Source organism: Erythrolamprus reginae, chromosome 1 (genome assembly GCF_031021105.1).
Source record: "Erythrolamprus reginae isolate rEryReg1 chromosome 1, rEryReg1.hap1, whole genome shotgun sequence".
NCBI classification, from domain to species: Eukaryota; Metazoa; Chordata; class Lepidosauria; order Squamata; family Dipsadidae; genus Erythrolamprus; species Erythrolamprus reginae.
This window is the reverse complement of record NC_091950.1, coordinates 137,304,160-137,327,223: the sequence shown is the minus strand read 5'-3', so window position 1 is coordinate 137,327,223 and position 23,064 is coordinate 137,304,160. Positions and strand designations below refer to the sequence as shown.

The window sequence follows — 23,064 nt, the reverse complement described above, 5'->3', positions numbered from 1 at the left end:
GGGTTGGGGAGGTGCTTGGCCTCCGGTGTCCCCTGAGATTACTTGGGTGGTCCTCTGGGGGTGAAGGATCTTTTGCTGCTCTGGGGTGCTGGCTGGGGATTGGTGGCCGGCACGTTCTGTTGGTAAGGCCTGAGGCCTTGGTGCGAGCGGAGTTGGGGGTATAGGTGTGTGCTTCCCCACATTTCGCAGCAGCAATAAGTAGCATGGGCCCCAAGAAGAGGCAAGCCAGGGCCCCTCTGGCCCAGCCTGCGATACGGCCCAGGAGGGCTCTTAGGCCCTCTGCCCGGGCTCGGGCTAATATGGAGGGGCCCCCTGTGGTGGTCCCTTTAGAGGGGGCGGTGGGTCTTCTGCCCTCAGCCCCTCAACCCGATGTTTCTCCTGCTCTTTCTTGGGCCAGGGTGTTGGAGAGGCTGGACGAGCTAGAGCAGTGGCGGAGCGGCTCGGGCCCCGGTGGGTCCCTCGAGCCTGCAGCGGCGGCGTTAGGAAGAGACCCAGCTGCAGCCCAGGCCGGGCAGATGGCCCAGTCCGGGTGGATGGCGGCTTTTCCGGGGCCCACGTCGATGGGGCCCCCCTGGATGTCTTCAACACCGTACAGGACAGGTGAGGCTGCACCGCACACCACATCTCCTCCATTTCTCCCCTTGCCCGGGGCGGGTTTTCCCCCGTCGGGTTTGGGGAGTGGGGTTAGCTTTATGGGGTCCCCGGCGGGCACATGTGGGCAGGTCTGGGCGCCGCCGGTCCCTTCAGCGGGGGCCCCGGTGCGGTGCCGCCGCCTGGGCCGGGGGTGGCAGGGGTACCCAGGGTGCCCGGGGCGGGGGTTGGGCCCCTCCAGCTCCTGCCATTATGCCCCCGCTCCCTTTAATGGCCTATCCACAAGGGTTGGGGGTTTTAGGTATGGGGGCCACCACGGTGTGGGACCCGTTCGCCAGCATTAAGGCGGGGGCCATTCCGTGCGGGTTGCCGTCCACCTCCCTAGGGTGTCACCTCCACCCATCGGTGAAGGAGGCTATTTGGAGGGGAGAGTACGTGGACCTCTTCTCGCTTTTGAACAGGGAGGTCCCTAAACAAGATAAGGATGTAGTCCCTGGGGAAAAGCCCAAAAAGACAAAAGTCACCAAGTGCTTCAGCTCATGGCTGTACGCTTTTCTGACGTATGCGTCGGTGGTGATTCAGCGGCAGCCCGCTATGGCCTCGGCTATGCTTAAATATATTGATTTGATCACCAGGGCCAATTTTGAGTACAAGGGCACCATATGGCGCCATTACGACAAGGGTTTCAGGATGAGGATGGCTGTTGAGCCCAACTTGCCTTGGGATATGGTGGTACCGGATCTTTGGTTCCGGGCCACGCATATGTCCGGTAAAGAGGGGTGTGAGCGGACCGATAGCGGTCATTTTATGGAAGAGGAGCCTGTGGTGGCCACGCCACCCAAGGCGACGCCTGCTGTAGCTGGTAAGGGGGCCTCACCTGCTTGTCATGAATTTGCTGCGAAAGGGGTGTGTTTTCATCCCTTTTGCAAGTATAAGCATGCCTGCGGGAATTGTGGGGGGTCCCATGCAGCTTCGGTTTGCCCCCGCCCCAAGAAGGGGGCAGAAAAGAAGGGTGGGGGTCCAGGAAAGCCTCCCCCATCTGCTGGGGGAAAAGGGGCCCAGCCCAATTGATGTATCGGTGCTTGAGGGTTGGTTGGTCGACTACCACCCTCGCTCGAGAGCTGCTGCTCTCTTGCTAGGTTTTTCTAAGGTATTCCGGATCCCTTATGTGGGTGTTAGGAAGGCTTTCATGTCCGATAACCTTAAATCGGTTGTCGGACATGAGGACATCGTGAGGGCTAAGATTCGGAAGGAGGTGGCCGAGGGCAGGGTCCTCGGGCCCTTCCCGGAGCCGCCCTTTCCGAATCTCAGAGTGTCCCCCTTGGGGGTGGTTCCCAAAAAGGCGAGTGGTGAATTTAGGTTGATTCACCACCTGTCTTTTCCAAAAGGGGAGTCAGTGAATGATTCCATTCCTGACGAACTTTGTTCGGTCCGGTACGCATCCTTTGATGCGGCCGTGACCATGGTTAGGAAGTGTGGGGTAGGAGCCCTTATGGGGAAATGCGACATTAAGTCGGCATTCCGGCTCCTCCCCATACACCCAGGCGACTTCGAGCTTCTGGGCTTCCATTTCGAAGGTGGTTTTTATGTAGACAGGGCATTGCCTATGGGCTGCTCTGTCTCGTGCTCTCTTTTTGAGAGTTTTAGCACCTTCTTGGAGTGGGTGCTCAGGAGGCGCAGTGGCCTGGGCTCGGTCGTTCACTACCTTGATGATTTCTTGATGGCGGGGCCTGCGCACTCGGGGCAATGCTTTGCTCTGATGCGGGACTTCAAAGCCCTTTGTGCTCAGTTGGGGGTGCCTTTAGCCTTTGAGAAGACCGAAGGCCCCGCCACCAAGATTACCTTCCTCGGTATTGAATTGGACTCAGAGGAGCAATCTTCCAGATTGCCCCTTGACAAGTTGGTCAAAATTAGAGGAAAGCTTGAGGCGGTCCTGGGCTGCAGGAAGGTCACTCTTTGGCAGATCCAGGAACTAGCCGGGATACTCAATTTTGCCTGTCGGGTAGTGGTGCCAGGCAGGGCTTTTTCTAGACGGTTGTATGATGCGATGAAGGGGCTACGCCTGCCCCATCATCATACCCGCTTGTGTGCAGGGGTCAGGGCTGACCTCTGCGTGTGGCGGGAGTTTTTGGACCACTTTAATGGTTTGTCTTTTTGGAGGCACGAGCTTCTTTTGGAAGCTGAGTTGCAGCTTTGCTCCGATGCTGCGGGGACTTGTGGTTTTGGGGTAGTGCTAGGTGACCAGTGGTGCTGGTCGGTGTGGCCTCCGGAATGGAGTGCCTCTTCATTGGTTAAGGATTTGACCTTTCTGGAGCTCTTCCCCTTGATAGTGGCCCTAGAGCTTTGGGGGGAGCAGTTTAGGGACAAGACCGTGCACTTTTGGTGCGACAACCTAGCGGTTGTCCATGTTGTGAACGCCCTGTCATCCAAGAGTGACAGGGTCATGCGGCTTGTCCGCCATTTTGTGCACAGGTCCTTGTCCCTAAACGCATTGTTTTTGGCTCGGCATGTCCCCGGTTTAGATAACGGGGTGACTGACGCCTTGTCACGTGGTCAGTTGTCCAGGTTTCGGACCCTGGGCCCATGGGCCCGAGAGTCGCCAGAGGCGTTCCCAGTCCACCTTTGGAGCCTGGGCGGGCTCCCGAGAGTTGGAGAGACGAGGCCTCCAGGGTGATCGCCCTTTCCGTAGCACCAGGCACCCTGCGGGCTTACCAGCGTGCAGGTAAGGAGTTTGGGGATTTCAGGCAGGGTAAGGGTTACCCCCATAGTTGGCCTGCCCCAGTTGAGCACCTAGCTGAATTTTGTGTCCTGCTGAGGCAGCGTGGCCTTTCAGTTAGGACTATCAGGTCTAGGTTAGCCGGCCTCGCCTTTCTGTCCAAGGCGGGGGGGTTTAGTGATTTTTCTGGTGATTTCCGCATCCGGAAGATGCTGGAAGGCTGGGTGAGGGAGCGACAAGGGATCCCTTCTGACACTCGTCAGGCCCTGACGGTTCAGCAGCTGTCCTTGATTAATCAGGCCTTGGACAGTCTGTGTGCCTTTCTGTACGAGGCCCGTCTTTTTAGGGCAGCCACTTGTGTCATGTTTTTTGGGGCCCTTAGGGTCAGCGAGGCAATGGCCTCCTCGCAGGCTGACACGTCGCTCCGTGCCTTCCAGCTCACTGATCTAGCCTTTAGGCAGGGGGGTGTCTCACTTTTGGTGAGACATTCCAAGACAGATCAGTTACACAGAGGGGTTAGAATAGAGCTTAGCACGGCCACCGACCAGTCTGTGTGCCCGGTGGCTGCTTTACAGCAATTTTGTGGCTTGCGGGGGTCAGGGCAAGGGTACCTTTTTAAACATCAGGACGGTACCCCTCTGACCCGTTATCAATTCTGGGCGTTAGTGTGTAAGGCAATGGCTCAGGTAGGCATGGATCCCGCCGGTTATGGAACGCATTCGTTCCGCATTGGCGGCGCCACTAGTGTGGCACTTTCTGGTTTCCCGGCCCATCGGATTCAGGAGATCGGCCGCTGGTGGTCAGCGGCATACTTGGGTTATGTTAGGCCCGCTGAGGATTCTAGGCAGGGCTTAGGCTAGGTAACCTCTGTGTGTGTGTCCTCTTCCAGGTCCCCATGCCAATCAGAAACCGACGGCGCTGCTGTGTGGCCACAGCATGGTATTTTGGGCCGGCCGCTCAGCAGCCAGAAGCGCCATCGGGACCCAGTTGTCATTGGGACGGTGGGTCAATGTTGTTTGGATGGGCCGAAGAGGTATGCGGTGGGAGGGGCTCCTACCGATGTTGCTGGGCAGGCAGCATCCCAGGGCTGTACCCGGCGCTACTGGGCGGGCGGCTACCCAGGGTCGCGCTCAGATGGGACTGGGTGGGCGGCATCCCATTGCTGCACCCAGATGGCTGGTCTTGCACCTCGGTGGCAATGACTTATGCCTGCTTGGTGGTCTACCGTTGATCATCCAGGCGCGCGAAGACCTGCGGTGGCTTCGCACGTTATGGCCTACCACGCAAGTCGTGTGGTCAGAGATCCTCCCGAGGATCGTGTGGAGGGACGCCATTTCCCTTAGGGCCATTCACCGGGTCAGGCGTAGAGTAAACAAGGCCCTGGGCAAAACAGTTAGGGAATTAGGTGGGGTTGTAGTGGCCCATCCCCTCATCACTGTAGATCGGCCATGGCTCTACCGGGCCGATGGCGTTCACCTGTCAGAACAGGGGAACGCCATTTTCTTACAGGACCTGCAGCGGTCTCTGCGTGAGCTGGCGCAGTTAGAGGGGGGAGTCGGGGGGCCAAGATAGAGATCTGACCCCCGCTCCGTGGCAGGTTAGGGGCGGAAATCTGGGTGGTGGTTAGCAACTGCGCATTCTCCCTTGGGCATCTTTGGGGATGATTGACAGGTTCTCTCCAAGCTCATGGTGGGGTGCTACCTGAGCAATTGGGGGGAACCTGTCTTTGGGTCCCGCACATTGAAGTCCCCGGGTAGGGGTGAGCCGGCGGGACCCCCCTCATGCGAGTGCATGGCAGGGTCTCAGGTGAGGGAGAGGTCCCTCACCTGGACTAGCATCGAGCTACGCCCATAGTTGCCCAGGAATGTTGATTGCTACGTCATTTCCGCCCCGGAAGTATTTGTTTGACCCTGCAGGTCCACTGTTTTGGGTCATAGTTAAGCATGCTGATTTATGCTAATTTATGCTAATTTAATTTAATAAATTATGCAAATTTATTATTAATAAAAATGACCCAAGTTTAAATCCAGCTCTTGTGTCTGTGTCGTTACTCCGTCTCTTCTGCAATAGCGCCGGTCGACTTACCGGCCCGGCAGCCTTTGCAGAAGGGCCGGGCAGACAACGGACCCTTCCATGGCGGCCGCCATCTTGTTGTTCGGCCGAAATCTCGCGAGACGAGATTTCGTCCGAAAAGCCAGGCCCACGTGGCCTGGCATGATGCTGAGTTCGGGCGGGGCTTGCTGGCCCTATTTAAGGGCCTGCAGGCCCTGGGCCGAGCCTTTTCGCCCGGATCTCAGTCAAAGAGCAGACACCCACCCGCCCTCCCTATTTTGCAGTGTGCTATTAGTGGGTCGCCCCTAGGGGGGCCGAATGGGAATTTTTTGCGGCTTCGCCCATTAGGCATGGCCGTTTTTTCGCCCATTCCACCCTGGGGACATGGATGTGCGGTTAGGGGGTGCTTGCATTTAATAGGTTGATTGGCTTACCTTTGGTCATTTGGGTAGGCAGGTTAGGGGCGGAAATCTGGGTGGTGGTTAGCAACTGCGCGTTCTCCCTTGGGCATCTTTGGGGATGATTGACAGGTTCTCTCCAAGCTCATGGTGGGGTGCTACCTGAGCAATTGGGGGGAACCTGTCTTTGGGTCCCGCACATTGAAGTCCCTGGGTAGGGGTGAGCCGGCGGGACCCCCCTCATGCGAGTGCATGGCAGGGTCTCAGGTGAGGGGGAGGTCCCTCACCTGGACTAGCATCGAGCTACGCCCATAGTTGCCCAGGAATGTTGATTGCTACGTCATTTCCGCCCCGGAAGTATTTGTTTGACCCTGCAGGTCCACTGTTTTGGGTCATAGTTACTCCGTCTCTTCTGCAAATATTCGCAGAATATTAATGGTCAAAAACAGTGGTGCAGATCTAGTCTGCCCTTACACTATTTTCTGTAATTTATCTTAGGATGGATATATGTTTATCCCAGGCATGCTTAAATTTAGTTACTGTGGATTTATCCACCACGTCTGCTGGAAGTTTGTTCCAAGGATCTACTACTCTTTCAGTAAAATAATATTTTCTCATGTTTCTTTTGATCTTTCCCCCAACTAACTTCAGATTGTGTCCCCTTGTTCTTGTGTTCACTTTCCTATTAAAAACACTTCCCTCCTGGACCTTAATTAGCCATTTAACATATTTAAATATTTCGATCATGTCCCCCCTTTTCCTTTTGTCCTCCAGACTATACAGATTGAGTTCATTAAGTCTTTCCTGATACGTTTTATGTTTAAGACCTTCTACTATTCTTGTAGCCCGTCTTTGGACCCGTTCAACTTTGTCAATATCTTTTTGTAGGTGAGGTCTCCAGAACTGAACACAGTATTCCAAATGTGGTCTCACCAGCACTCTATATAGCGGAATCATAATCTCCCCCTTTCTGCTTGTTATACCTCTAGCTATGCAGCCAAGCATCCTACTTGCTTTCCCTACCGCCTGACTGCACTGTTCACCCATTTTGAGACTGTCAGAAATCACTACCCCTAAATCCTTCTCTTCTGAAGTTTTTGCTAACACAGAACTGCCAATACAATACTCAGATTGAGGATTCCTTTTCCCAAAGTGCATTATTTTACATTTGGAAACATTAAACTGCAGTTTCCATTGCTTTGTTAATCAAGAGGTTTTCAGAGTTTATATTCTCTTACATTCCATTTATTTTATTTTTGAGGCTGAGAACAATCTTTTATGTGCCAGCACTAATGGCTGTCAGGCAGCAAGATACTAATGCAGATGCTATCCCAGTCCAGTGACATGTAAGCTCCTGCAGACCCTTGAGAAGTTGTTGACCAATATTGTTCAATGCCAATGTAAATCTAGCCACAAGATTGATACTGGGAATCCAATTACAAGTGACAAATGCAAAGAAAAAACCCAAGAAACCCAGTGATGGGAAGCATCACAGATCTGACAAATCTGTTCTCAGCATTTGCTCTCAAGGAGTGAGATCAATAAATCAACTATACTGAGCTCCACTCAATATCAGCAGTGGCATTTTCCTTCTCAGCTTTGGCTCTTCTGCAGTTTTTTTTTGCCAAATATCTCAGATCTCCTATATTCTTTTTTACTAGGAGTTGTTGCTGGGTGCAATCAAGGCATCCTGGGGGCTTTCTCTCCATCCTCCTTATCAAAAGACATGACCAGTACATTTATAACAATTTTGAAGTCAATAATGGCATTTTAATGAATAAAATTGCCATGGTCAAAGCCAGTTTAGATCTAGTCCAGGGCGTCAAATTCCAGGCCTGTGGGCTGGAAGTGTCATATACTAGCCAAGCCCACCCCTAAGGGGGGGGGGGGAGTTGCAATATGTCATGTGACAACTTAATGTCGCGAGTTTGACACCCCGATCTAGTCCATTAGTTACCCACAGAACTATTATGCATAGATTTCTGGTTTTGACACCCCGATTTAGTCCATTAGTTACCCACAGAACTATTATGCATAGATTTCTGTATCAGTAATATTTAGGATAAAATTCATGCAATTTCTTACCGCAGTTCTCTTAGGTTTCTCAACTTTGTCAATGCTTTAAAGAAATCCTCCATATACTTTTCATCCAAATTCCATTTCCTAGAAGGAGAAAGATATTTTTGCTATCACTTTCGGTTCAATATTTTCAGTTCCGTAGTTTACAACTAGTGCTGGGCGAACCAAACTTGCATAGTTTGGATCCGTGCTGAAATTTCCGGTGTTCGGCATACCGAACACAAACCCGGACTTTTAAAAAAGTCCATGTTCAGGTTCGGCATTCGAATGAACACCGTGATAGGCTAATCAACAGCCATGTTGTAAACCAAAGCCATGCTGTATCCGGGCAGGAAAAGCAAGGACTGGCTGTGATTGGCCATGCGTCTTGCTTGCCAGTGATTGGCCAGCCGGACGCATGGCTGTGATTGGCCCGGCGGGACACTTGACCCTACCTGTATTAAAGGCAGGACCACACACTCTATCTCCATTAAACGAGCTCCGCATTAGGAAGGGATAGTGCTGTTGCTGCTGCTGACAGGGAGAGATAGGTTTGGGGAGATTTCTAAGGGCAGATCACCTAGGCTGCATCTGGGGGTGCCTGCCACTGAAAGGGGACATATCCCAACTGTGCCATTGTCTTCCTGAGGACAGATCACCTAGCCATCCAAGACAAACAAAGTGAAGACTTTTGTGGGGCTTGTCTCACTGCATCTGGTGGCTGCCACTGAAAGGTGAATCAAACTTGCATAGTTGTGGTACGTGCCGGATATATTTCACTACCGTTATCTATGCATTTAAGTTTTCAGTGAAATACAGAGCCACTAGTACTGTCTGCGCATTTATGTTTTCTGTCAAATACAGGGCCACTTCCTTTATCTGTGCATTTACATTTTCTGTCTAATACAAGGCCTCTACTGCTGTCTGGGCATTTATTTTTGAGTCAAACACAGGGCCACTAGAGATTGGGGAGATTTTTCAACAATAGAATTGTCCTTCTACAGGCAGATTATGTTGGGAAAGTTCTCGGAGCAGGGACAGATCTAGGCATTCCAGAAATTAAGACAGGAGTGTCATTTTTATTTGGCTGCTACTGCTCTCTGGCAATTTAATTTTGGGTCAAACGCAGGGCCATTTCCTTTATCTGCATTTCCTTTTTCTGTCTAATACAAGGCCAGTAGTGCTCTCTGGCAATTTAATTTTTACAGGGCATTTAATTTTTTTAAAAAATATTTTTTATTATTTTTCAAAAGACAAACAAGAACAAACAACATTAAACATTTAAGGAGCTACCATTGCTCCGCTTGTCATAGAAGTCTAACTAATACAGAAAAAAAAACCTAACTATAATCAGATCAATACAGAAATATCACATGTGCACACTATATTTATGCACCAAATGACAACCAAAAACAATTTTACAAAGATTTACATGAAAAAATAAATAAACTATCAATTGAAAATATGATAATAATAGGAGATTTTAATGCAATCTCAGATGATCAAATGGACTACACTGGGAAAAGAAAAGGAAAGGAAAAAAAGGTAATCTTACCTGTGACATTTTGGAAAATGAGTACAGAACTATCATTAAAAGATTTATGGCGAGAATACCATTTAAAAGATAAACAATATACTTTTTATTCTAAGCCACACAAGACCTGGTCCAGGATTGATATGGCTTGGGCCCCAGCTCATATAATGGAACAAATCAGTAAAATAGAAATAGGGACAAATACCTGGGCGGACCATAACCCTTTATTTATACATTGGAAAGGTAAAAGGAAAATAAATAATTGGTCAATGAATAGAAATATAACAAAAGATCCAGAGTATAAAAAAATGGATAGAGAAAGAATTAGAGATTTTTTTAAAAAAAAATAAACAAAAATAGTGATACTACCCCTCAAAACCTATGGGACACAACAAAGTCATATATACGTGGGTTAACAATCTCTTTCATAGCAATAAATAAATAAAGAAAAGAAAATACGTTATGAAAAATTAGTAGAACTTAAAAAATTAGAATTGTTAATGCAAAAAGAGGATAATGATGACAAAGCTAAAAATTAGAGAGAGTTAATAAAGCATAAATTGAGACTGATAGAACAAGAACCAATAGTAGAAAAGATAAAGAGAGCAAAACAAGAATATTTCGAACACGAGAACAAACCAGGAAGATGGTTGTCATATAAACTAAGGAAAGAGAGGGAAAATAAAATTATCAAAAATTTGATAGATTCTAAAGGTAAAATAAAACATAGAACAGAAGAAAAAAAAGGAAATAGTATTAGAATTTTATAGACAATTATATAAGAGAGAAGAAATAAATGAGGATTTAATTTTAGAATATCTGAGAAATATAGATTTACCATTTTTAACTGAAACACAACAACAAAGATTAAACAAACCTATCACAGAAATGGAATTAAAGCAATCTATAAAGAATCAGAAAAACAATAAAGCGACAGGCCCAGATGCGATACCAGCAGAATTTTATAAATTAGATATAGAAATGCTTTTTTTCAAATATGTTTGAGATATACAACCAAATAGTGGCAGAAGGTAAACTACCCATAACATGGTCAGAAACTTTAATAACTTTAATACATAAAGCAGACACGGAAAAAGAAAAAATTGAGAATTATAGACCAATTTCATTGTTAAATGTAGATTATAAAATTTTTATATCAATTTTCGCTAATAGGTTTAAAAGTATTATAAATGATATGATACATAGTGACCAAATTTTTTTAACATAATAGATGCCATATACTCTGAACAATCAGCTAGAATTATAATAAATAGTGAGCAGATGGAAAAAGTAGCAATACAACGAGGAATAAGTCAAGGTTGTCCAATATCGCCATTATTATTTATTTTTAACATTAGAAGCACTGTTGATAAAAATAAGAGCTGATAGGGAAATAAAAGGATTGAAGATTAAAAAAGAGACCTATAAAGTACAAGCCTTTGCTGATGATGTGGTCTTTATTTTAGAAGACCCTACAGTATCTATCTCAAGGTTAATAAATTTAATTGAAGAATATGGGAACGTCTTTTTCTGCCGTCAGTCTTCTATAATAAGAGAAAAAAGTGAGGGTACCAAGGCGCAAGCAAGTAATATACACGAGATGTTAGTGCAGTCAGACGGGGATGTGATCCAAGGATTGACTAAATGGTGGCAAAGTGTGATACAAGTAGAGCTGCAAGAGATGAAAAATATAGTGGAGAATATAAGGAAAACTAAGAATACAAGAGTTAGGAAAATGAGAGGGAAAATATTACATAAGTGGTATTACACACCCATTCAACTCGCATACTTTCAGCAAAATGTTAAGGGTATTTGTTGGCATGGGTGCCCAGATAAAGGAGTATTTATGCATATGTTTTGGGAATGCCTGCTAGTGCAGAATTTTTGGCAAAAAGTGCAAGAGAATATTAATAGGAGGTTAAATATACGATGGATAATCACTAAGGAAATGGCAGTATTAATTAAAGTAATGCAATGGGAGAATTTAGAGAAATAAAACAAGTAGCAATAGAAAGCGCTCAGGCGGTAATAGTCTTGGGTTGGAAGGATGTGACAAAATGGACAATGCAAAATTGGTACCGGTATATGGTGGACCAAATTCAATTTGAGATTAGGATAAAAGGATGAATTTGGTTAATGAAACTGATTTGCGACAACTGATGGAACGATGGCACAAGGTAAGACGATATATGGCAAATAGAATACGAGACCAAGCTACAAGAAACAAATTGGAATCACTTTATAATATGTAAATAGATACTCTGCTCTTGGGTTAAAATTGTTTATACAAGAAACACCCCCAATTTGGTGGTGAGTTATGAATGTTTGTCTGGTGGTGGGCACAATTCACAAAGCACTTGTTTTATGTTGTGTGTTTGTTTGTTTGTTTGTTTGTTTGTTTGTTTGGTTGGTTGGTTGGTTGGTTGGTTGGTTGGTTGGTTGGTTGGTTGGTTGGTTGGTTGGTTGGTTGGTTAGTTAGTTAGTTAGTTAGTTAGTTAGTTAGTTAGTTAGTTAGTTAGTTAGATAGTTAGTTAGATAGTTAGTTAGTTAGTTAGTTAGTTGGCTGCCCCTCTCCATAGACTAGGGGCGACTCACAGCATACAATAAGACAATTCATAACAAATCTAATAAATTTAAAAAACATTTTAAAAAACCAATTATTAAATCAGACATACACACAGACACACCATACATAAATTATATAGGCCCAGGGGGAGGGAAGGGGAATGCCTCAATTCCCCCATGCCTGACGGCAGTGGTGAGTTTTAAGGAGTTTACAGAAGGCAAAGAGGGTGGGGGCAGTTCTAATCTCTGGCGGGAGCTGGTTCCGGAGAGTTGGGGCCGCCACAGAGAAGGCTCTTCTCCTGGGACCCGCCAGACGACATTGTTTAGTCGACGGGACCCGGAGAAGGCCAACTCTGTGGGACCCAATCGGTCGCTGGGATTCGACTGGAAGAAGGCAGTCCCGAAGATATTCTGGTCCGATGCCATGAAGGGCTTTATAGGTCATAACCAACACTTTGAATTGTGACCGGAAATTGATCGGCAACCAATGCAGACTGCGGAATGTTGGAGTGAAATCGGCATATCTGGGGAAGCCCATGATTGCTCTTGCAGCTGCATTCTGCATGATCTGAAGTTTCCAAATACTTTTCAAGGGTAGCCCCATGTAGAGAGCATTACAGTAGTCGAATTTCGAGGTGATGAGGGCGTGAATGACTGTGAGCAGTGAGTCCCGGTCCAGATAGGGCCGCAACTGGTACACCAGGCGAACCTGGGCAAACGTCCCCCTGGCCACAGCTGAAAGATGGTTCTCTAATGTGAGCTGTGGATCGAGGAGGATGCCCAAGTTGCAGACCCTCTCTGAGCGGGTCAGTAATTCCTCTCCCCAGGGTTATGGACGGACAGATGGAATTGTCCTTGGGAGGCAGAACCCACAGCCACTCCGTCTTACCCGGGTTGAGTTTGAGTCTGTTGACACCCATCCAGACCCCAACAGCCTCCAGGCACCGGCACATCACTTCCACTGCTTCGTTGACTGGACATGGGATGGAGATGTACAACTAGGTATCATCTGCGTACTGATACCTCACCCCATGCCTCTGGATGACATCACCCAACAGTTTCATGTAGATATTGAATAGCAGGGGGGAGAGGACCGACCCCTGAGGTACCCCACAAGGGAGTAACATCGAAGTTGACCTCTGAGAGGTAGGAAGAGAACTACTGAAGAACAGTGCCTCCCACTCCCAGCCCCTCCAGCCTGCGCAGAAGGATACCATAGTTGATGGTATCGAAAGCCGCTGAGAGGTCAAGAAGCATCAGGACAGAGGATAAACCCCTGTCCCGGGTCCGCCAGAGATCATCCATCAACGCGACCAAAGCAGTTACCATGCTGTAGCCGGGCCTGAATCCTGACTGCTGAGGACCTAGATAATCGGCTTCTTCCAAGGACCACTGGAGTTGGAGTGCCACCACCTTCTCAACATCTTCCCCATAAAGGAAAGGTTGGAGACTGGGCGATAGTTGTTAAGAATGGCTGGGTCCAGGGAAGGCTTCTTGAGGAAGGGGCGCACAAGTGCCTCCTTGTAGGGATCCGGAAAGGACCCTCTCCCCAAAGAAGCATTGACAATCTCCTGGACCCAGCTCTGTGTCACCTCCCTGCTGGAGGAGACCAGCCAGGAAGGACACGGATCCAGTAAGCAGGTGGCGGAACTCACAGCTCCAATGGCCTTGTCCACTTCATCAGGTGTCACCAGATCAAACTCCTCCCAGAGAGATGGACAAGTATGGGCCCCAGTCACCTCGACTGACTCGTTGTCAGTTGACTCTGCTATCCAATTGGAGTCGAGGTCCGCCCGGATCCGAGTGATTTTATCAGCGAAAAACGTGTTAAAATCCTGTGCACTACTCTGTAAGGGCTCCCCAACTCCTTCTTGGTTAAGGAGAGAGCGGGTCACCCTAAACAGAGCGGCCGGGCGGGATTCCGCTGATGCAATCAAGGCGGCATGATATACGCATCTTGCCACCTTGAATGCCACTTTGTAAGTCTTAATAAAAGCTCTTACAAGTGTTTGATCGGATTCAGACTTACTCTTCCTCCATCGCTTCTCTAGACGTCTCTTCTGGCGTTTGAACTCCCGGAGCTCCTCATTGAACCATTGAGCTCTACGGGGTCTAGTGCCATGGAGAGGTCGCAAAGGCACAATCCGGTCAAGAGCTTCCACTGCAGCCTTGCTCCAAGCCTCAGCAAGAGACTCCGCCGGACTGTGGATGACTGCCTCTGGAATAATCCCAAGCGCCCTCTGAAAGCCCCCTGGGTCCATCAGGCGTCTGGGGCGGAACTGCCTAATCAGTTCCGCCTCCCTGTGGGGAAGGATTGGAGTCAGGAAGTCAATGGTCTGACCATGACAAAGGCAACACTTCTAAGCCCCTTAATGTCAGACCATTACTCAATTGCTCAGAGAGGAATACCATGTCGGTATACCATGTCGTGAGTCGGACCCTGCACTACTTGAGTCCGGTCCATGGCTGTCATGGTGGCCATGAACTCCTGTGCTAATCAAGAGGTTTTGCCGAGTGACCGCAGGTTGAAATCCCCCAAGACAATAAGTCTGGGGAATCCTACCGCCAACCCGGCTACCTCCTCAAGCAGCACAGGCAGGGCTGTTGACACACAGCTGGGAGGCAGATACGTGAGCAACAAGCCCATCTGAACCCCTAAGTCCAACTTCACTAGGAGGGACCCACAACCCGCAATCTCTGGAGCAATGTGTCTACATAGGCAAAGGCTCTCCCTGGCTATAATAGCCACTCCTCCCCCCTTTCCCTGAGGTCGAGGCTGATGCCATATCTGAAACCCGGCTGGGCAAATTTCAGAGAGTGGAACTCCTCCCTCTGGGCCCAGCCAGATCTCAGTCACACATGCCAGGTCGGCCTCCTCCTCCAGGATCAAATCCCGGATGAGGAAAGCTTTATTTACCACCGACCTGGCATTGAGTAGCAGCAGCCTGAGCCCAGGGCCAGAGTTACACTCATCACCAGTACTCTGGGTTGAACTCACAGAGCCGGAACGAGGTATTGCTATTAACCCCTGGAACGGCTAGTTCTGTATTTATATATTGTAAAAAATCAATTTTTTAAAAAAAAAATAGGACATAAAACAGCTCTAATCTTGAGCTGAGATGAACACTTCCTGTTGATTATCAAGCTCTTTTAGTGTGAGAGGAATTGATTGATGTTGGCCTACTCAAAGGACAACTGTTCATTTTAAATCATCTTTCCAGCCCACACGGCCCATCTCGTCTTCGCTTAATGATTGAGAGTCCTCTTTAAATTAACTGCCAAAAGACATTTATGCATACTAAATGTTCTGCCGGGCTCTCCTGGTTTCAAAGGCGTGAAAAAGCAACAATATCCAGCACACAAGATTCCTGACGAAACTGCAACAGATATTCTTTCACAATGGCCAAACCCACATGCTACTATTTATAGCAGCAGCCCTAATTACTGGAGCCCCACCCAAACACAGGTGGCCTTCCTTATTTCCTGTAATATGTTCTTACTTGGTCTCTTCTACGCATAATTCTGCACTTGCGTGGGTCCAAAATGTCATCATCTGAAGCAATAGAAGGTAAGGAAGATTGACTGCCTTGGCTGTGTGCCAAGCCCTCCTCTGCCGCGTCACTCCCACCTTCTTCTTCATCCGAGGAAACTAAACTCTGATCTGATTCTGTCGGCAATAACACAGGCCTGTGACATGTTGAATTTTCCCCTGCATCCACCTTCCCATTCCATGGGGCAGGAGCTGGGCCAGAGCCAACCACAACACTAAATAAAAATTTTCTGGTCTATTATTACATTTGTGACAGTAGGTTAGAGAATAAGAGTGGCAGGATGAAAAGCTAAATGAAATGTGTTATGTATGCATAAAAATAGCCAATATGTAAATATGTTACGGTAAACAGAGTTATCTACATTCCGGCCGCGGATTGGCCAAGCCATGACCGGGAAATTCAAGCAGCTGTCAAAGCCGCACCTACCAGGGAAAAATCTTTTAAAAAGGGAAACCCTTGCTGTGCAGGTTCTTCTTTGCCACAAGTTACTGTGTTTTCTTTGTTGTGATTTCTTTCTGTTATACGCTGATTCCTAATAAAGACAAATCTGGCTACCACGTGTCGACCTCCATTGCTTCAAACTTAACACTGGCGACGAGAGGAAGTAGAACCAACGCTAAAGAAGAAGTCATGGAAGCATCTTCAGTTGCACAGGCTCCAGAATTTTTCAACCCAGAGAAGACCAACTGGGACACATACATGGATAAATTTGAAAATTTATTAGAAGCATCCGGCAACAAGGATGCCGGTGACAACAGAAAATGAACAATCTTCCTCAATCTTTGTGGGCCACTGATCTATGAGCTCGCTCAAATGCTAATGGATCCAGACCCAGTAAGGTCGGTACCGTGGGCCACCACAGCAGCAAAGTTAAAGGCACACTTCAAACCAACCAAAGCATCAAAAGTCTACCAGCACAAATTTGAGAATATGAAGGAAGCCAAAGGAGAGACAATAAACCAATTCGCCACTCGTCTCAGAGCACTCCTCTCGAAATGCAAGTATGAGAACCCAGAATCCAGGCTGAAAGACAGACTAATCTTTGGTATGCAAAATACAGCCCTCCAGAATAAGGTAATCATGGATGAAGACACCACACTACAGAAGGTCCTCAAAGCCACTCAAGCTATCGAGGTGTCCGGAGCAGCCACGGAAGACCAAAAAAGAAACTCCACAACTGTAAACCTTGTGAAAGCTGACACACGGGAGACGGCAGAACTAAATGGACCAGACGTTGAAAACACCACGATGAACAATGCTGCCTGCAGACCTCCTCCACAAATGGTGGGAACCAAGGACACCCAACCAAATGCCAAGGTTGCAGAGGACCCCATCCAAGAGCATGGTATAGAGTACACTGTCCTTCCTACAACTCTTCCAAAAGCTACTCACAGAGAGCGGAAGGCAACATCCGGAATCAGGTAACCGTTACCCCACAGTAAACTACACTGGCCCCAGGGCAAAGAGTAAAATTCCGATGTCCTTCTTGTTAAACAGCCAACCTTGTAAGGTGGAGCTGGACATGGGTTCGAAATATGCCATCATACCATGGCACAAACTTAAACTGTACATGCTGAACCTGATGAGGGAAAAATTAGAACCAATTACAACAACTGAGCCGGGGTGGCACAGCACGTAGAGTGCTGTACTGCAGGCCACTGAAGCTGACTGTAGATCTGAAGGTCAGCGGTTCAAATCTCATCACCGGCTCAAGGTTGACTCAGCCTTCCATCCTTCCGAGGTGGGTAAAATGAGGACCCGGATTGTGGGGGCAATAGCCTAGCTCTGTTAAAAAGTGCTATTGTTAACAAGTTGTAAGCCACCCTGAGTCTGAGGAGAAGGGCGGCATAAAAATAGAATAAATAAATAAATAATAAACTGTGCGGTACTTTCAGGGAAACAGGATTCCAATATTTGGGGGTGTGAGAGTTCCCATAACTTTTAAAAACCATGTATTAATGCTGCCATTGATTGTAGTAGATGGGGCTAGACACACACTATTGGGAATGGAATGGACCCACTAGGTATAGAGGTAACAGAATCCATAAAATTCAACAACACCCAAATGCCGATTTCTCTAAGGAATTTCCAAGCTAGATGCCCAATTGGACAAACTCATAGTCCAAGGAATCCTAGTTCCAGTGGATTATGCCCCATGGGAAATGCCAATAGTGACCCCACTTAAGCCGCATTGGTCTATAAGAGTTTGTGCTGATTATAAATCAACTCTTAACAAAGTACTCCAGCACAACACATACCCAATCCCAGTAGTCCAACACTGCTACACTCATTGAGGCATGGAATTTTTTTCCCCAAACTGGATCTAGCCCAGGTGTATCAACAGATCCCCATAGATGAGACCAAAGCTTTGTGACACACAGGGGGGCCTTTAAATGCCCCAGACTTCAATTTGGAGTAAGTGTAGCCCCCAGAATTTTCCAAGGCATAATGGAGAGACTGCTAAACAGGCTCCCAGGTGTTGTTCCATATTTTGATGACGTGTTAATTTTGGGAGAATCTCAAAACCAAAGGATCAGGAAAGTCCTTAAAAGATTTCAAGAAAAGGGTCTCCATTTAAGGGCTGATAAATGCTCGTGGGGAGTTCCGAGTTTCAAATTCCTCGGATTTAAAATAGATGGAACGGGAATTCATCCAACGGAGGATAAAGTAAGGGCAATCAAGGAAGCCCCAGAACCCCAAAATAAAACTGAATTACAGGCATTCCTAGGTCTATTAAACTTTTAAACTGTTTTCTTAAAACAGAAAGCCATAGCAGTGGAACCCCTGCATAGATTGCTACAGAAGGGATCCAGCTGGCAGTGGGGAGACTCGGAACAGTTCACTTTTAATAAAATTAAGAACCTTTTGTCCTCAAATAGTATGATTGTCCAGTACAACAACACCATGCCTTTAAGGCTGACTTGCGATGCCTCGCCTTACAAGGTAGGCGCAGTACTCGCCCACATTTTTCCAGACAGCATTGAGGCCCCCATAGCATTTTTTTAAAGGACCTTGTCCAATGCAAAATGAAATTAGAGCCAAATTGATAAGGAGCCATTAGCAGCAGTAGCTGGTATTTTAAAAATTCACGATTATCTCTATGGGCAGCAATTAGAGCTAATCACTGACCACCATTGGTCCCCTTTGCAGAAAACAAAGCTGCACCTGCCTTTATGTCCCCTAGAATGACCAGGTGGGTGATCTTCCTATTCGGCTACAATTATTGCCTAAAACACGGGGGGGGGGGATTAGCCATGCAGACGCCTTAAGCCACTGCCCAGAGCCTAAAATACTTAATAACCTGGCTCCAGCAGCAGATGTCCTGCTAATAGAATTGGACAATCACCTGACAGTCACAGCAGAGGAAGTAGCCAGAGAAACACAAAGGGACAAAACACTTAAAGCATTAACAGGTTGTATACTCAGGGGATGGGCAGAAGGAACACTTCAAGAAGAACTGAAACAGTACAAGAGCAAGAAAATGGAACTTTCCATACTGAGGGGGTGCATCTTGTAGGGGGAGAGGGTGATAATACCCGCAACCCTAAGGGAAAAAGTAATGGACATATTGCACAAAGGCCACCCAGGGATAATGAGAATGAAGAGCCTAGACAGAAGCCACTTGTGGTGACCAGGCCTAGACACAGACATTGAACAGTGGATGGCCACTTGCAGCCCTTGCCAAGAATCCAGAGCAAGCCCCCCCAAAAACAACACCTTCAGAATGGGAGATGCCTAGGGGCCCTTGGTCAAGATTACATATAGATTTCGCAGGGCCTATCCACTCACAGTAATTCCTCATAATGGTAGATGACTATTCTAAGTGGCTACAGATAATTCTCATGAATTCAATCACCACTTGTGCAACCGTAAAAGTGTTGGAGAAATTATTTGCATGCATGTATACCCAGACTTAATTGTATCTGACAATGGACCCCAATTTATAGTGAGGCAGATGGAGTTATTTTTGGCAGAGCTGGGCATTAGGCATGCTCTAGTTTCACCCTATTTTCCAGCTGCAAATGTGCAAGTAGAACAGATGGTGGGGGTGGCCAAGGAAGTTCTCAGCCGTTCCACATCAGGGGATTGGCAAGAAAAGATTGACCAATTCCTCCTAATGAAACACATAACACTTAGCAGCTCAACAAATAAAAGCCCAGCAGAACTTCTCATGGGTTGGAAATTAAGGTCTAAATTAGATCGCCTGCACCCATCATACGTGAACCAGCAGGATAAAATAAAAAGTATTCCAGAGCATAATTTTGAGGTGGGAGAAACGATCTATGCAAGGAACTTTGATGGGAGGGGTGAACTGGGAAAGGGGCATGGTTGTACATAAGACTGGACCCAAATCATATATTATAAAATTGGATGACGGGGGAGAGTGGAGGAGACGTATAGATCACCTCCGAAAGAGACTGGAATCAGCCAACCTTCGAACAACAGACAATAAATCAATAAATAAAGACTGTAATCCTTCTCTTCCCACAGGGAGCAACTCCAACCGGCACCCCCCCCCCCCTTCCCAAAGCATGCAAACAACCATAGACATAACAGACTACTTACCTGCACATCGTCAGGGAACCAGCGGGAGGAGTCGCGAAGGCCAGGAGGCCGGCATTGGTATCGCCTACTCTACGCAGGGAGACTCAACACAGGCCAGACCAGCTAGGCCTGGTGAGCTCCGCAGAGCCACAAGTGAGCTGATCTCCTCTTCAGCCATCGACAAATCAACTGAACTGTGCAGGTCCGAATAGGAGAGTCGACAACCATCCCAATTGGACGATTACATCATGTGGTTAAATGATTGACTGATGTATGCTGAACTATGAGGGGAGGTGTGTTATGTATCCATGTAAATAGCAAATATGTAAATATCTTATGGTAAACAGAGTTATCTATATACCGGCAACGGATTGGCCAAGCTGCGGCTGGGAAATTCAAGTGGCTGTCAAAACTGCGCCTACCAGGGAAAAATCTTTTAAAAAGGGAAACACTTGTCGCGCAGGTTGTTCTTTGCCACAAGTTACTGTGTTTTATTTTGTTTTGATTTCTTTCTGTTTCATGCTGATTCCTAATAAAGGCGAATCCGACTACCACATGTCAACCTCCATTGCTTCAAACTTAACAAAATGTTCAACAAGTTTTCAAAAATACTTACTTATCTTCTGGAAGATGTAGTTCTGTCTCTGCATGAGATAGAAATGCAGAACCTTTGGCAGAGAGGTATTTTAAATTCTGGCAGTGTTGTATACAATAGGCCAGGATCATCAATTCCATATCTGAGTTGCTCTGATAATGTATTTCAGTGATACTACATACTGCATTTTTTATAAAATTGTCATCTCGTGTCTCATATAAATAACTAAACATTTCTTTTTGTAATTGAAAATTATGTCTCCTTTTTGGAATATTATTTTTCACCCAGTTTAACAAGAATTCTTTATTCTTAGGAGAAATTTCCCATCCAAATTCTTTTCTCAACTCTCTCATTCTTTTTTCTTCATTTAACAAACCAAAGAGGAAGTGAAATCCTACTACAAAGTCAGGCCCAAAAGACCTATGTGTTTCTAACAGTGTCTGCAAATTTTGTTTCCAATTTTCAGAATGCTGCTCATCTCCTTCTTCTAGGACATAAAACAACGCAGCAAAAAACTCCTGGAAGCTTAAGTGAATGAAGCTATAGGTTTGAATACAATCAATGTCTCTTTTGAAGACACTTTGATTTAGAAACAGAGGGATGTAGTCTTTTTGATCTAAACCATGCTTCTTGACTTCTTTCTCCATGAACAATATTTTCCGTTTCCCGACTCCCTCTGCAGCTAAAGAGCACAAACCTTTTACATTTGCTTGGACATCCTGTTTGGATTCTTTATGGTGAAACTTTAACAAACTGGAGAAATATAGCATATATATTGCAGTGAGGGTGTATGGTGTCTTTTGGAGATCCTTGCCTCTCTCCAGTTCCTGTTTCATCACTGTGCAGATGATCCAGCTCACAAGAGGAATCACACACATGGTAAAAAGGGTATCGTTTTGTTTAACAAATCTGAGAGATTGAGTTGCTTGGTCTTTCTTTTCAAAAAACTTGTAAAAATATTCTTCTGTCTCTTTTGTGGAAAACCCCAATATCTCAAAATAACGTGGGTGTTCTAAACATTGATTGAGTTTCTCCAAAGCAGTTGGTCTTGTTGTGATTATAAGAGAGGATTTAGGAAGAATCTTTTTTTGAAATAAATTACTCAAAATAATTCTCACTGGCTCTCTCTTCCAGGGATCAATGCAACAATAGTTTTCAGCCTGATTAAAGGAATGTCTTAATTCATCAAACCCATCAATTATGAACAGAAGTTTCTCTTCGTTCCTCAGTATGTTTTGAATCACATTTTTCAATTTTTGACACTTGAGCCATTCATTTGAAATTATTTCTGCAATGTTAGTTTTCTGGGACTCTGCATGGAAATTCATCTCACTGCAGCTAATATAGAAAACATAATTAAATTTATTTTGGTAAAGTTGTTGAGAAGCCCAGTCAAATATGATTTTTTTGGCCATCATTGTTTTTCCAATTCCTGCAGCTCCTTGCAACACAACAATTTGTGGAGTTAATCCATATTTATCAGGGTTAAATAATGTTTCAATGCTGGTTGAAGTCTCAGCTCTTTTGCTGATGATTTCAAGATGTTTCCTTCCCATTGCCAGAATTTCATCTTCTTTCTCTTCTTCTGATTGGAGATTATCTAGTATGATCAGCTTTGAATATCTCTGGTTTAGGGGCACGTATTCACCAGGAATAGCATTAGGATCTTTGATAATTGCATATTTTTTTTTAATATAGTTTCTGTATTCTAAGGGAAGAATGAATGAAATTAGAAGCATTAAAAATAAGCCTGCACAAGACATGCAATTAAGTGTTTTGTTTCTGTATCTTTTTCTTGGGGCAATCTCATCGGCTCTCTGAGTTAATGAATTCAGGGAAGTTGTAGGGTACTTTTTAATTGGTTTGTCAGAACTGATAATAAAAAAATTCTTGTTAATCAATAGATTAAATATTTATCATTTTAAATTCTTTTATTCCACATAATGTTTCTCAAATGATTGCATTAAATACTTATAGGTTATATAAAAGTGGGGGGTTTTGGACTTCAATAAATGGAAATCTTTAAACATTACCCCCTTGAGATATGATTAATACTTCCATAATTAGTGTAATCCAGAGGTGGGTTCCTACCAGTTCAGAACGGTTCTATAGAACCAGTAGTAACTTGGCGACCTAGGTCCCTAGAACCAGCAACAATCTAGGCCTGCCATGTCCCTGAACCAATTCTTTTGCCATTTTGGGTTTTCTTCGTTGCCTGCACAAAGGTTAAGTATTGTGCATGTGCGCACATATGCATGGCACATAATATGTGTATGCATGCGCAAAAAGTGCATCCCTGAGCGAACTAGCAGCAAAATAAAACGGAACCACTCCTGGTGTAATCCCCAGCATATTTCATATTTAATATAGATTTTTTTTTTAAATTCAGAGAACACATACAAATAAACACAAACACAGAGATGATGGATTGCCTATAAATTAAATATATTATTTGATAA

At 45.9% G+C, this 23,064-nt stretch overlaps 1 protein-coding gene across 1 annotated transcript in view; it reads right to left on the bottom strand.

Moving 5' to 3' along the window:
* Nucleotides 1-23,064, bottom strand: part of LOC139175558 (uncharacterized) — a 93,116-nt gene that overhangs the window by 64,489 nt on the left and 5,563 nt on the right. The window contains exons 4-5 of the mRNA XM_070766717.1: nucleotides 20,627-22,313; nucleotides 7,843-7,920 (exon numbers count right to left, since the gene is read on the bottom strand). Coding sequence (XP_070622818.1) covers nucleotides 7,843-7,920; nucleotides 20,627-22,313 — 1,765 coding nt within the window. The remainder of the gene's footprint in view (nucleotides 1-7,842; nucleotides 7,921-20,626; nucleotides 22,314-23,064) is intronic.